This window comes from Podarcis raffonei, chromosome 2 (genome assembly GCF_027172205.1).
Source record: "Podarcis raffonei isolate rPodRaf1 chromosome 2, rPodRaf1.pri, whole genome shotgun sequence".
NCBI lineage: Eukaryota > Metazoa > Chordata > Lepidosauria > Squamata > Lacertidae > Podarcis > Podarcis raffonei.
Window position 1 is genome coordinate 99926571 of NC_070603.1, and position 14324 is coordinate 99940894.

The 14324-nt window shown below is 42.1% G+C and overlaps 1 protein-coding gene across 3 annotated transcripts in view; it reads right to left on the reverse strand.

The window, feature by feature from the left end:
* Positions 1–14324, reverse strand: part of SLC25A26 (solute carrier family 25 member 26) — a 123998-nt gene that overhangs the window by 33342 nt on the left and 76332 nt on the right. For 2 of the 3 annotated variants that reach the window (XM_053378293.1, XM_053378292.1), the window contains exon 6: positions 6279–6323. The exons of the other annotated variant lie outside the window; for it this stretch is intronic. In XM_053378293.1, the coding sequence (XP_053234268.1) occupies positions 6279–6323 (45 nt within the window). The remainder of the gene's footprint in view (positions 1–6278; positions 6324–14324) is intronic. 3 annotated transcript variants of the gene reach the window in all.

Consider the following 14324-nt stretch of genomic DNA (forward strand, 5'->3'; position numbering starts at 1 on the left):
ATGATCAAGTCATGGATGGCAGTGGTCTTATGAATCATTGACCTGGCATTGCACAGCAGCACCTTCAGGTCATGTGGGTATCCCTTGCTGATTCTAGTATCCATCCGGTCAGGACCAGACCCGGAGGCAGGAATAGTCCTCAGACAACGACTAAACCTGCCCCCTCTGTAATGACGTGGTCTAGTCTTAGCGTAACTCCTCCTCCTACCCGTGATCACTGAGATCGGTTGCCCCAGTGCATCCCCCCCTGTGGAACATGCCCCAGCCATTTTGTGGGCTGGGGCCCACTCCCCGGCAGCCCTGACCCCTCCCCCTAAGAACAAAATAACACCTTAAACAAACAAACAAACAAACAAAAAACCAATAAAACAATACAAACAAAAAAATTAATAATGTAAAAATTACAAAAACATCAAAATAAATAAAAAATAATAATTCCCCAAGCCCAACCAAACATCCATCCCACCCCCACCCCCCACATACAAAAAATCCAAAAGAAAAATTTTAAAAACATTTTAAAACACTCTGTGCCCCCCGGCAGTAACAACTGTCCTCGTGAGGCCTGTCAGGCCCTGCCCTGGGCCAGGTGGTAAGTGGCAAGAGCAGGGCCCTCAGGCACTCACTCAGGGGAGTCTTCTTGGGCAGCAGGCAGCAAGCCGCACACAGTCCTTATGAGGCTTCAGGCCCCGCCCCAGGCCAGATGGTAAGTGGCAGGAAGGAGCAGGGCCCTCAGGCACTCACACAGGGGAGTCCTCCTGGGCAGCAGGCAGCAAGCACCACGCAGTCCTTATGAGGCCCCAGGCCCCGCCCCCGGCCAGATGGTAAGTGGCAGGAAGGAGCAGGGCCCTCAGGCACTCACACAGGGGAGTCCTCCTGGGCAGCAGGCAGCAAGCACCACGCAGTCCTTATGAGGCTTCAGGCCAGATGGTAAGTGGCAGGAAGGAGCAGGGCCCTCAGGCACTCAGACAGGGGAGTCCTCCTGGGCAGCAGGCAGCAAGCAGCACGCAGTCCTTATGAGGCCCCAGGCCCCGCCCCAGGCCAGATGGTAAGTGGCAGGAAGGAGCAGGGCCCTCAGGCACTCACACAGGGGAGTCCTCCTGGGCAGCAGGCAGCAAGCACCACGCAGTCCTTATGAGGCCCCAGGCCCCGCCCCAGGCCAGATGGTAAGTGGCAGGAAGGAGCAGGGCCCTCAGGCACTCACACAGGGGAGTCCTCCTGGGCAGCAGGCAGCAAGCACCACACAGTCCTTATGAGGCCCCAGGCCCCGCCCCGGGCCAGGTGGTAAGTGGCAAGAGCAGGGCCCTCAGGCACTCACACAGGGGAGAATACATTGCAGTAGCCTAGCCTGGATGTAACCAGAATATGAGTAATGGAGGCATGGGCTAACATATCCAGAGAGGGCTGCACCAAGTATATCAGCTTACGGTGATAAAATGCACACCTAGCTACTGTAATCTCTTGAATTTCTATGAATTTGGTCTTCCAGAGGGAGTGCAACCCCATCTAGACCCAGCTAAATACTTCTCTCTGGAGCAACTGGCACATAGCACCTCTGTCTCATTTGAATGAAGCTTTAGTTTGTTTGCCCTCCTCCAACCCAAAACTGCCTCCAGACACCGGCTCAGGAATTATTACTCAAGTTATCTGAATTTTACTGGCAATAAACTGTTAGGATTACACTCTCTCCAAACCCCCAATTGCCTATTTACTTTGTGAACTGAATTCCACCAGTGTACTTCATGCCCTATGTTTATAATACATTTCACCTCCAGAGCATCTTGAATGTATCCTAAAGCAGCCTTGTATTCTGAGAATCACTACATCACACTCCTGTTTTTAAATGTGGTTGGGGTTTTTCTTGGAAAGCACACGGTGGCTCTTTCCCTCCTCCCCTTAATGCTGTCATCTCCATTGTCCAGAACAAACCACAACTTAAGAGAAAGCTGCCACAACACTATGGTATCACAGCAGACTCCAAATAAGGCAAGTGAAGTTATCCTAAAGGTTGAGACGATTCCCAGATGCCCGGATGACGAAGACACCTTTGCCAAAAAGCACGTCATAAACAAGCCACTTGGTTTCATAAGACCTGATATGTTTGTTAGTAATAGATTCAGCAGTTCCCAAGTAGGTGCACATCACTCTAAATGGAAATCTCAGGGTTTTGAAGCTAAGGCCTGGTCTGGTGAGCTACCACAGACTGTGGGTGCTTAAGCCACTGAAGCCCTTGTGAAGCCCTCAAGGAAATGAGGATGTGAAAAATCAACCACACTGTTACAGTCATACCTTGGAAGTCGAACAGAATCTGTTCCGGAAGTCCATTCGAATTCCAAAACATTCAGAAACCAAAGCGCGGCTTCTGATTGGCTTCCTCCTGCAGCCAATCGGAAGCCGTGGAAGCCCCATTGGATGTTCGGGTTCCAAAGAACGTTCGCAAACCGGAACACTCACTTCCGGGTTTGCAGCGTTCAGGAGCCAAAACGTCCAAGTACCAAGGTATTCAGGATCCAAGGTACGACAGTACTGGCAAGTACAAAATCCCTGGATTTTTGAGATAAGTACTAGAAGCCTGGTCTCCGTTCTTTGCCTAGCCAAAAGAGTAGAACCTCCAAAGATGAGATTGGGATACTGCCACTCAAGGCATTGGCCTAGCCCAGGCATCCCCAATCTCGGCCCTCCAGATGTTTTGGGACTACAACTCCCAACATCCCTAGCTTACAGGACCAGTGGTCAGAGATGATGGGAATTGTGGTCCCAAAACATCTGGAGGGCTGAGTTTGGGGATGCCTGGCCTAGCCTTTTAATCTTCTATGTTTTTCATGATGTGAGGAGGCAAACAGGTCGAAGATGCACCTCTTTGCAAAATATAAATAGAAAACCATCAATCCATCAGCTTTTGTGTGGGCTGCATAATTTGTAGGCCTGACTATTCACAAGTTAGAAGAACGCAAGGACAAAACATGTGAAAAGGGTCCCCCATGCCTGGCAGTGCAATCTCCTGCTCTGAGACAACTTTCCTCTACACCCTATTTACCAAAGCATCTTCAGCGGTATTTCAAAACGTGTGGGGAGCCTCCATGAATAACTCTTGCTTCAGACTGGAGGGTAACTGGAAGAGCAACTGAGGTGAAGCTACTGAGCTTGTCCATACACTCTCCTGTACGTTTACACTCAACCTTAATGCAGAATTCCTGAATGGGGCTTATTTCTTATTTTTTTACTGAACACAGATGAGGTAGCTGGGATGCTGAAGCAATGCTTGGACATGGTAGTGGACTGAATGAGGGTGGATAAACTGAAACTCAGTATAGAGAAGACAGAAGTACTGTTATGATTCATCTGTCCAGGTGAGTTCAGCCGGGAGGATGAGTTGCAGACCTTCAGAAGTCCACAGTTCCAGGAGCTCTTTTATCCTTTAACAGTGCTTTGCCAGTTTCACTGGCTCCCATTCTGTTTCCTGGTCCAATTCAAAGTGCTGATTGTGACACTCAAAGCCAGGCTTCCTCAACCTCGGCCCTCCAGATGTTTTGAGACTACAGTTCCCATCATCCCTGACCACTGGTCCTGCTAGCTAGGGATCATGGGAGTTGTAGGTCAAAAACTTCTGGAGGGCCAAGGTTGAGGAAGCCTGCTCAAAGCTATTCGTGTTTGGAGCTAGGATTCTTGAATGATTGCTTGCCTCCACATGCACCTACTCATACTTAAGATCATCTTCTGATGCCTCCGCTGGGTTCCCCACCAGATGAGGTGTGGTGGATGGTTGCTGGGGGAAAGGGCCTTTTCAATGGGGGCACCCATGCTACTGAATGTCCTCTCCAGAGAAGAATGCCTGGAAACTACCTTTGATATAATTTCAGCTCAAGGCAAATACCTTTTTATTTTCTCAGGACTTTAAAATCCATTAATTTCGACTGGTGTTAATAATAATAATAATAATAATAATAATAATAATAATAATTACATGCATTGTTGATTGATGTATTTTTAATCAATCTGTATTATAAGCAGTGAGAACATGGCTATTGTTTGACATATTAATATTTAAAATAAATAAAATTATTTAAATGTTTTGAGTTACTTTATGGCTTTCTGTCAATATTATACCCAAAGCATTCATAATTCAGGAAGTTACAATCCCTTTTAAGCCAACACAAAATTTGCAAAGGCATTTTTAGAATGAAAATTCCAGTTTTCAAATGTCAAAAAGAGACATTCTCTTTATTTTTCAAAACATCTCAAATTTACTCTTTCACTTATAATATTAGAGCTTAGAATAACTGCTGTCTTTCCTAAGGTTTCTGTCACCATGCCCCATTAGATCAGGGGTTGCCAACCTTTTTGGATCGGGGGGATTCATTTTGAATTTTCAGGGTGCCAGTCACAAAATGGCTGCCATGGGGGGGTGGCATAACACAATAGGGAGAGTACAATCATAGTGAAACTTTTTCCATAACTGTTTTTCCATACAAGAAAAAGCTTAACATGTTGAATTTCTGCCTTGGAAATAAGGCCGTAGCAGGAAAGGTGTATTAAAGAGCAAAAGAAATCAGCAGCAGTTTAGAACCCTGGTGTGCAAACAATTCACTTATCAATCGCATCTGTAGCTTCACTCATAAGCTAAAAACACTGACAGGCAACAGCAGCCAGGCTGGCTCATTCCACAGAAATGGCTTAAAGGAGTTCATGCATATTTTGCCTTATAACTTTATTTCTAGAAGGACTATAGGCTTCTTTTTATAAAATAAAAAATAAAGCTGGGGCCCTTGCCCTGGGGGCAGTAATGAAGGCCTTAATGGGCACCATGGCATGGCATGTGGGCACTAGACTGGGACTCCTGCACTAGATTACTATGAGAATTGTTTGTGACATTTTCTTATAATCCATCCATACTGAATATTCAATCAAGAATAAAGCAAGCATGATTAGAAACACTATTCTCTTTGAGTTATGTGAAGCTACAGTTTTGGGCTTCTTCCAGCAGGGTAACTTCGAACGGAAAATATATTTCACGTTTCTTTTCATGTCCCTTGAGCAAAAGCCTGGTAGTGGATGAAATTTACTAGCATCTGACAGCAGTTTGGTGGTTTATGTAAAATTATTTTGTGGTCTCAGTCAAGTTCCAAGTGGGCCAGTGGCTTCAACTCCAAAACCACCAATACAATTTAAGTTAACTATGCCTCAGAAGATAGCACAATGCCTCATTTAAAAGAGGAACTGGCTTATAAAACCACCCTAAACAAAAAAAATCTCCCCAGGACCACAGATAATAATTGATGACGTGTATTACTACAGGCTGGGTGGACAGGATTTGCAACCAATTCCTTTCCCTTTGGTTAAAACCCAAATGATATAACACATTAAGCCCAGAATATACAGCACTGATCATTTAGCTTACACTTAAGACCGTGGGCAGGAGTTACATCCAGGAAGGAGGGGGGGAATAAGGGCTGAAGGAATATGAGTAGAGAAATATTGGCAATTTAATTTAGCTTCAAACATTCTAGGTTGTTTCAAGCACTTACAGGGTGCGCATTCTGAAGCTGCCACAAAGAATTTGGCTCCAATCCTATACAGCCTGCAGCTAACCTGCCACCTTCCTGGTGTTGATGAACTCCAAGTTCCATCAGTGCTAGTCAGCTTCCCCCAATGGTCAGAGATAATGGAAGTTTTCCCTCAGAGCTGTCACTGGAATTATCTTTTCTGTCCAGCAACATCTCATCGGGAAGGCCAAAGGTTAGCCACCCCGCTACACAGCCTTGACTAGGAGTATGTCCCACTGAACTCAATGAGAACTGAACTTGTGAGTAGGCAGCACAGGATGGTGGCACTAGTTTCTCTTATTTCACCCAAACTTCACAAGAAACTATGAGAAACGGTAGTGCAGTATGGTGTCAGAAATGCAATTCTGTCATGGGTACAGCCCAGTGTGTTAGAACAGTGACACTTGGAAAGAAAATAAAGTGGCATATGATCAGACTATGTCCATCCACCAAACCTCACAAGCAGGCTTTCAGTTTTTCCCTGAGATATCTAGCCAAAATTTAAGAGCAGCATACTCATAGGTTACATTGATCTCACATTCACCACCTCCCCTTGTTCCTGTACTCGTTTTTCCTGTACTCGTTTTTCATGGCTAGTCTTTCTTGGTCTTAATCACCATTCGACCATTGATTTGTCCCCAACTGAATTTTACATTGCATTTATTTTACCTTTTTTAAAAAATGGCAACATTCACATTTATATTTTTCACTTTCAAAATGTTTGTATGAGAGACTTACCTTTAAGGACTCCCACAGAGGAAATTGTACAAGGGAGAAAGGAATCTGGAAATGGAGAGAAAAGGGAAAAAAACACCTGTCACACAAGCAAAAATTATGCTGGCATGTTAGTCGGCTTTCTAAATTGGGAAGTTACTGTTCACTTGTTGAACTGTAGCTTATTAAATTTATAAATCCTGGAGGATTAAATTATGCACACGCCTTGTTAGATGGCTGGTTTTTCTACAGAACCTTTGACTCTGTTTAGCACATTCCCTGTGAGAGGTTAAAGTATTGTAATGAGGGTGGGCTCTAAGAGTAATAACTGGCACCATCTTAGTATGGTGAGTTTGAAAGTTTGACTCAACATCTGGGAAAGCCATACAGAGGATGGTTTAGAAGCTATGCACAGAAATCTAGCTCGCCAAAGAACTGCCAGCTCAGCTTTAGAGTTCCGCAGTCACAAAGGCTTAGGTTAAACCGAAGACTTAAAAACACTCAATAAGGGAAACTATATTTATGATATCTGGCTCACCTCAATACTGACCACTGGAAATGGAGTCAGTCCCAAAAGTTATTAATAACTTGGGAACCAAAGTTGTCAGCACTTGAAAATGCAACTCTGGAGGTTAGGTATCTAACATTTACATGGGCCCGGTCTTATTCAACATCTTTATCAACTACTTGGATGATGGACTCAAGGGCATCCTGATCAAATTTGCAGATGACACCAAACTGGGAGGGGTGGCTAACACCCCAGAGGACAGGATCACACTTCAAAATGACCTTGACAGATTGGAGAACTGGGCCAAAACAAACAAGATGAATTTTAACAGGGAAAAATGTAAAGTATTGCACTTGGGCAAAAAAAATGAGAGGCACAAATACAAGATGGGTGACACCTGGCTTGAGAGCAGTACATGTGAAAAGGATCTAGGAGTCTTGGTTGACCACAAACTTGACATGAGCCAACAGTGTGACGCGGCAGCTAAAAAAGCCAATGCAATTCTGGGCTGCATCAATAGGAGTATAGCATCTAGATCAAGGGAAGTAATAGTGCCACTGTATTCTGCTCTGGTCAGACCTCACCTGGAGTACTGTGTCCAGTTCTGGGCGCCACAGTTCAAGAAGGACACTGACAAACTGGAACGTGTCCAGAGGAGGGCAACCAAAATGGTCAAAGGCCTGGAAACGATGCCTTATGAGGAATGGCTAAGGGAGCTGGGCATGTTTAGCCTGGAGAAAAGGAGGTTAAGGGGTGATATGATAGCCATGTTCAAATATATAAAAGGATGTCACATAGAGGAGGGAGAAAGGTTGTTTTCTGCTGCTCCAGAGAAGCGGACACGGAGCAATGGATCCAAACTGCAGGAAAGAAGATTCCACCTACACATTAGGAAGAACTTCCTGACAATAAGAGCTGTTCGACAGTGGAATTTGCTGCCAAGGAGTGTGGTGGAGTCTCCTTCTTTGGAGGTCTTTAAGCAGAGGCTTGACAACCATATGTCAGGAGTGCTCTGATGGTGTTTCCTGCTTGGCAGGGGGTTGGACTCGATGGCCCTTGTGGTCTCTTCCAACTCTATGATTCTATGATTCTATGATTCTATGATCACTCAGCCATGGCCAGGCACCCAAATACTTGTCTGCCCCTCTTTTCAACCTCTGGTTTCAAAAATATAAATGGTTGAGGTGAAAATTTTCCTTTCCTCATCCAAATATTCAAGGGCTTGACTGACAGTGGTAGAAGCCTTGGAAAGGTACCAATGACTACCACCACATGATGACTTTCTATAGCCTCTTTTAGACAGACACTCAGTTCTGCGAGCGAACACAACAAATGCTTGGCTGCTCATCACTCCTTGCAGCTCTGCAACCCATGGCCCAACAGCCAGTCTCTAAAAAGAATTCCCTCTGTGCATGCATGAAATCCATTCATAAAATCCAAGACCACCACTTTGTGGTGTGGAACAGAGATTGTGTGAATTCACTCTGGGCCAGTGAGGCTGTGATGGGATATGTGGTTTACTGCACATTTAGTAAACCTTTATTTTCTGCTGGAAGATTAAGAAGCTACAGATAAAGACATTAGGTTCTTGCCATTAAATTGTCCAGGGATCGGACTTCCGGTTAGCGCCAGCGATTAATGGCGGATTTCCCTCGGAGCTCCGAGGGAGGTCTGCTCCGCGGGTTCGGGTCCTGCCGCTACGGCGAAGCGGGGACCCTTAAAAATCACAGGAGCGGATTCCTGTGAGCTAAAAGACCCGGTGGGCACCTTTTGCGCCCCCCCCCTGAACCGCAGAAGAGCCTTTTTAAAGGCTTCGGAGCGACGACGGGAGAGCGGCGCGGTGCTGAGGGTCGGACACAGCCTGTGGAGTGAAGCCGCATCGCCATGATCGGAGAGCGCTAATTTCTTCTATGGAATTCGGATCAAAGCAACTACTCGTGAGTAGGATGAACAGATTGGACTTACTAATGCTTCATTAATTAAAAATTGGAACTATCACGGGAAAGGTACAAAAAGGAAGTCTGCCTCTCCCTGCTGTAAAGATTTAAAACAAAGACACTGTAAGCTGTAACTAAAGATAAGATCCTTTTTAAAGTCAAAAATCTACCGTTTGAAGACTACCCCCCCACCCCTGGCGGGCAGGTGCGAAGGGGAGGGGAGATTGAACTTTTGGGTACCTGCAAGAAAGGTACGACCCTAAAGGGGAAAAGCTACCGATGTTTTGATTTGCTGGAGTCGGACTGCTGGGACAAGGGAATTAATGAAGGGTTGTCAACGCACTAGGAAAAGTTGTTACATTAACTCTGCATAAGATACATTACTTCAGGAGGGACGTTAAATACAAAATAACATTTTTAACAGTTTGAAACTGTGGCAAACTGGAAAAAGGACTTTAACAAGATACAAAAAAATTATTGTTATACCCCCTAGTGGACATTCTTTGCTACATTACTAACTGAGACAACACAGTAAAGCTGAGTGGAAATTTCCCTTAAGAAACGAAAGTAGAAGTCTGGGAAGTGACCTTGGCTTTGAATGAGAGTGTTATGGATAGAGAGAAGGGGAAATTTGAAGAGAAAGCAAGTTTAAGATCTGGTAGACAATACAAAGCTGACAGTTCTCATCAACGAAGGGCTTCAACGTCGGGTGGCACAGGAGCAGCTGTTGCATCTCAAATAAAAGCCAGAGCAACGTCTGCAGAAGACCCCCTGGCCCAAGCTCTTAATAAAATAAATGTATCTTTGGAAAATTTGACCAGAAGAAGCAAGAGATATTGCTGTGGCTACCCAGGAGAGGATACCACCGGTTGTCAAGAGACTGGAGGAACACGACCTGACTTTGTCTATGATTGAATTACAAAGGAAAGAAAGGAATTTAAGGATAAGATTTATTCCAGAAAAGGAGGGGGACAACTTGGTGGAGTTCATAACAAAAGAATTTGTGGATTTTTGGCAACAGGATCTGGAGCAAGAAGAATTTAAAATAGTGAGTGCATTTAGACTTGGTACGAAACAAAGGAAAAACAGAGCAAGAGACTGTTTGATAACATTAAGATCTAAAGAAGAAAGAGATAAGATCTTAAATCTACATTATCAAAGATCTCTGGAGATTGAGGATTCCCACGTGGAGATTTACAAAGACATTCTAAAACATATTTTGGACGTAAGGGCAAACTACAAGGATCTGACTATTCTACTGAAAAAAAATAAGATATTCTTCAGATGGGAATACCCACAAGGCCTATCTTTCAAGTATAAAGGAAGGAAGATAAGAATAAGATCCCTGAGTGAGAAAGATCTATTTTTGAGAGATCACGAAGAGGATCTACAAAAGGAGGTGGAACTTGGAGGAGGGCCGGGAGTATTAGAGAAAGACATCCTGGACATTGCAAACCTATCATTTGGATTGTCGCCACCGACAGAGGAAGAACAACGCCTTGGAGCAGTAGGAGGAACTAAATAGTCCCATCATGGCCTTGCAACTTCTAAGCTGGAATTGTAATGGACTTAACATGCCCCGAAAGAGGAAAGCTGTTTTTCATATTTTAAAGAAAGAACAATTGGACTTGATTTGCTTGCAAGAAACTCATGTGACAAGGTCACATAGGAAACTATTAGTGAATAAGAGATTGGGACAAGAATTTATTTCATCTGACAGAGTTAAAAAAAGAGGAATTGTGATATATGCAAAAGAGAAACTGTCACCAAAATTTATGTTTAAGGATGAACAAGGAAGATTCTTGGCAATTGAAATTCAAGTTCAAGGAGAAAATTTTTTGATTGTGGGAATATATGCACCTAATGAGGGGAAATCAGAATTTTTTAAGAAGTTGCATGAGACTTTGTTGGACTATCTGGACTACAACTTAATAATGATGGGAGATATGAATGGAGTAGTTTCGACGAACATGGACAAAACTCAAAGACAAACATTGACCAAGGATGGAAGACTACCAAAAACATTTTTTGAAATGACTGACAATATGGATCTGATTGATATATGGAGAACAAAGAACCCCCTTGAAAGAGAGGGAACCTTCTTTTCCGAAGCCAAATTGACATGGACTAGAATCGACCAAATTTGGGTCACTAGAGGAATGGCATCAAAGATAAAAAAAGTGGAAATCTGCCCAAAAACTTGCTCCGACCACAACCCAGTAAAAATGGTAATGAAACAAACAACAACTGGCACTTTTAGATGGAGAATGAATGACAACTTGTTTAGAGATCAAGAGGTATATAAAAAGGCCCAAAAAACCCTGAGAGATTATTTTGAAATAAACATGAATACTAATGTGGAGAAAAGAGTAATTTGGGACACAAGCAAAGCCGTAATGAGAGGATTTTTGATACAACAAAATGCAATCCAAAAGAGAATGCAGAATGAAAAAAAAGACAAGATTCTGGAGAAGATAAAGGATGGAGAAAAAAGATTAAGATCAAAACCAAAGTCCCAAGAGATTTTGAGAGAAATTAAACTTTATCAAACACAATATATGGAATTGATGAATCAAGAAATAGAGTGGAAAATCAAACAAATGAAACAAAAGACATTTGAATCAGCTGATAAATGCGGTAAACTTCTGGCTTGGCAATTACGTAAAAGACAAAAATTAAATATGGTCTCAAGTCTAGAAGTGGAAGGAAAGAGTATTCATAAGCCCAATGAGATTAGAAATTGTTTTCAAAGATATTTTAAACAACTATACTCACAAGGGCCGCAGAAAGAAGAGGACATAGACCAATTTATTGAAAAGTATGGATTACAAAAAATTTCTCAGGAATATAAAATTGTGTTGAACCAGAAAATAACTGAACAAGAAATAGAAGGGGCCATTCAAAAGATGCAATTGGGCAAATCTCCAGGACCAGACGGACTTACTTCCAAGTACTATAAGATGTTGAAGGAGTGGATTATACAACCAATGAAGGAAGTTTGTAACGAAATTTTGGAGGGGAAAAGGGCACCGGATTCGTGGAAAGAGGCCTATATTACACTAATACCAAAGACGGAGACAGAAAAGACTCAGCTTAAGAACTACCGTCCCATCTCGCTATTGAATGTGGATTACAAAATATTTGCTGATATTTTAGCTAACAGACTGAAGAAGGTTTTGACAGAGGTGATTCATGGGGACCAAGCGGGCTTTCTCCCGAGAAGACATTTGTCAGCTAATGTAAGGAACATTATAGACATTTTGGAAATGTTAGAAGTGAACATAAACACTAAAGCTGTCCTTATATTTGTTGATGCGGAGAAAGCTTTTGACAATATTTCTTGGAGTTTCATGAAGAAAAATCTTCAGGGGATGGGGGTAGGCCAAGGATTTGAAAATGGTATTGGTGCAATATATTCAGAACAGAAAGCTAAACTAATTGTGAACAATGTGGTTACAGAGGAATTTAAGATAGAAAAAGGAACACGTCAGGGGTGCCCAATCTCTCCATTACTTTTTATATCGGTCCTGGAGGTTTTGCTAAATAGGATTAGAAGTGATCAGTTGGTTAGGGGGATTCAGGTCGGAGTTAAACAATATAAACTGAGAGCATTTGCAGATGACTTAGTACTTACTTTACAAGAGCCAGAATCTAGTACAAAAAGGGTTTTAGAACTAATTCAAGAGTTTGGTCAAGTAGCAGGATTTAAATTGAATAAAACTAAAACTAAGGTTTTGGAGAAAAACTTAACACCTATGGAAAGGGATAGGTTTCAGAATGAGACAGGTTTAACGGTGGCTAAGAAAGTGAAATATCTGGGGATAAATATGACAACAAAAAATTTGAACTTATTTAAAGATAATTATGAAAAATGCTGGATAGAAGTGAAAAAAGACTTGGAAATTTGGACGAAATTGAAGCTTTCCTTGTTGGGTCGAATTGCAGTTATAAAAATGAATGTATTGCCTAGAATGTTATTTTTGTTCCAAACTTTGCAGATTGTGGATAAGATGGATTGTTTCAAGAAGTGGCAAAGAGATATTTCTAAATTTGTCTGGCAGGGCAAAAAGCCCAGAATAAAATTTAAGATATTAACTGATGCAAAAGAAAGAGGGGGATTTGCCCTGCCAGACTTAAAACTTTATTATGAATCAGCAGCTTTCTGCTGGTTGAAGGAATGGCTACTACTTGAGAAGACAGATATTTTGGACTTAGAAGGATTTAATAACATTTTTGGGTGGCATGCATATTTGTGGTACGACAAGGTTAAAGCCCACAAAGCTTTTAAAAACCATATTGTCAGGAAAGCATTATATAATGTCTGGACAAAATATAAGGATTTGCTGGAAAATAAAACTCCTAGGTGGTTATCGCCTATGGAGGCAAAGGCTGTGAAAAAACTTAATATGGGGCTGAAATGGCCGAAATATTGGGAAATTGTGGAACAGGAGGGGGACAAATGGAAATTGCAGAGTTATGAGAAACTAAAAGATAAAGTGCGGGACTGGCTTCATTATTATCAAATAATGGAGGTCTTTAAGTCAGACAGGAAAAATGGCTTCCAGGTGGAAAAATCAAAACTTGAGACAGAATTGTTAGAGTCCAAAACTAAGAATTTGTCAAAAATGTATAACTTGCTGCTGAAATGGAATACACAGGATGAAACAGTTAAATCAGCCATGATTAAGTGGGCACAAGACATTGGTCATAACATTATGTTTGAAGACTGGGAACGGTTGTGGACCACCGGCATAAAGTTCACGGCGTGTAACGCCTTAAAAGAAAATATTATGAAAATGATTTATAGGTGGTACATGACCCCAGTCAAACTTGCTAAGATTTACCACTTGTCTGACAATAAGTGTTGGAAATGTAAAGAGAATGAAGGTACATTCTTTCACCTCTGGTGGACGTGCCCAAAGATTAAGAATTTCTGGGAGAAGATTTATAATGAAATAAAAAAGGTATTTAAATATACCTTTCTGAAGAAACCAGAGGCCTTTCTCTTGGGGATGGTCGGCCAGTTGGTGCTAAAGAAGGACAGGACATTCTTTATGTATGCTACAACAGCAGCAAGAATACTCATCGCGAAGTATTGGAAGACAGAAGAACTACCCACCGTGGAAGAATGGCAGATGAAAGTTATAGACTATATGAGACTGGCAGAGATGACCGGCAGAATCCGAGACCAGGGAAAAGAGACATCGGAAGAAGAATGGAAGAAATTTAAAGACTATCTCAAGAAACATTGTAAAATTGTGGAATGCTGAGACGTTTGTGGATTTGGAAAATATGAGGTTGAATGCTGTAACCATTATGTTATATAAAAAGAAAGGTTAAAATTTATTTACTAGAAAATAGGGAAGGATTTGTTGATCATAATTAATTAAGGATTGGAATGCAGTAAGGGGAGGTATGAGGAGGTCGGGAAAATCTTTTATGAAAAAAGGGTTTGAAATTATACATGTGGTGTTTTTTGTGTTTTGTGTGTGTTTATGCTTTTGTTTTGTTGTGATTTGTGTTTTTATAATCTGTGAAAAATTAATAAATATTTATTAAAAAAAAAATTGTCCAGGGATCTTTCTTCACAAAACAGTATGAAATAATCCCACAAACTTTAGTGAA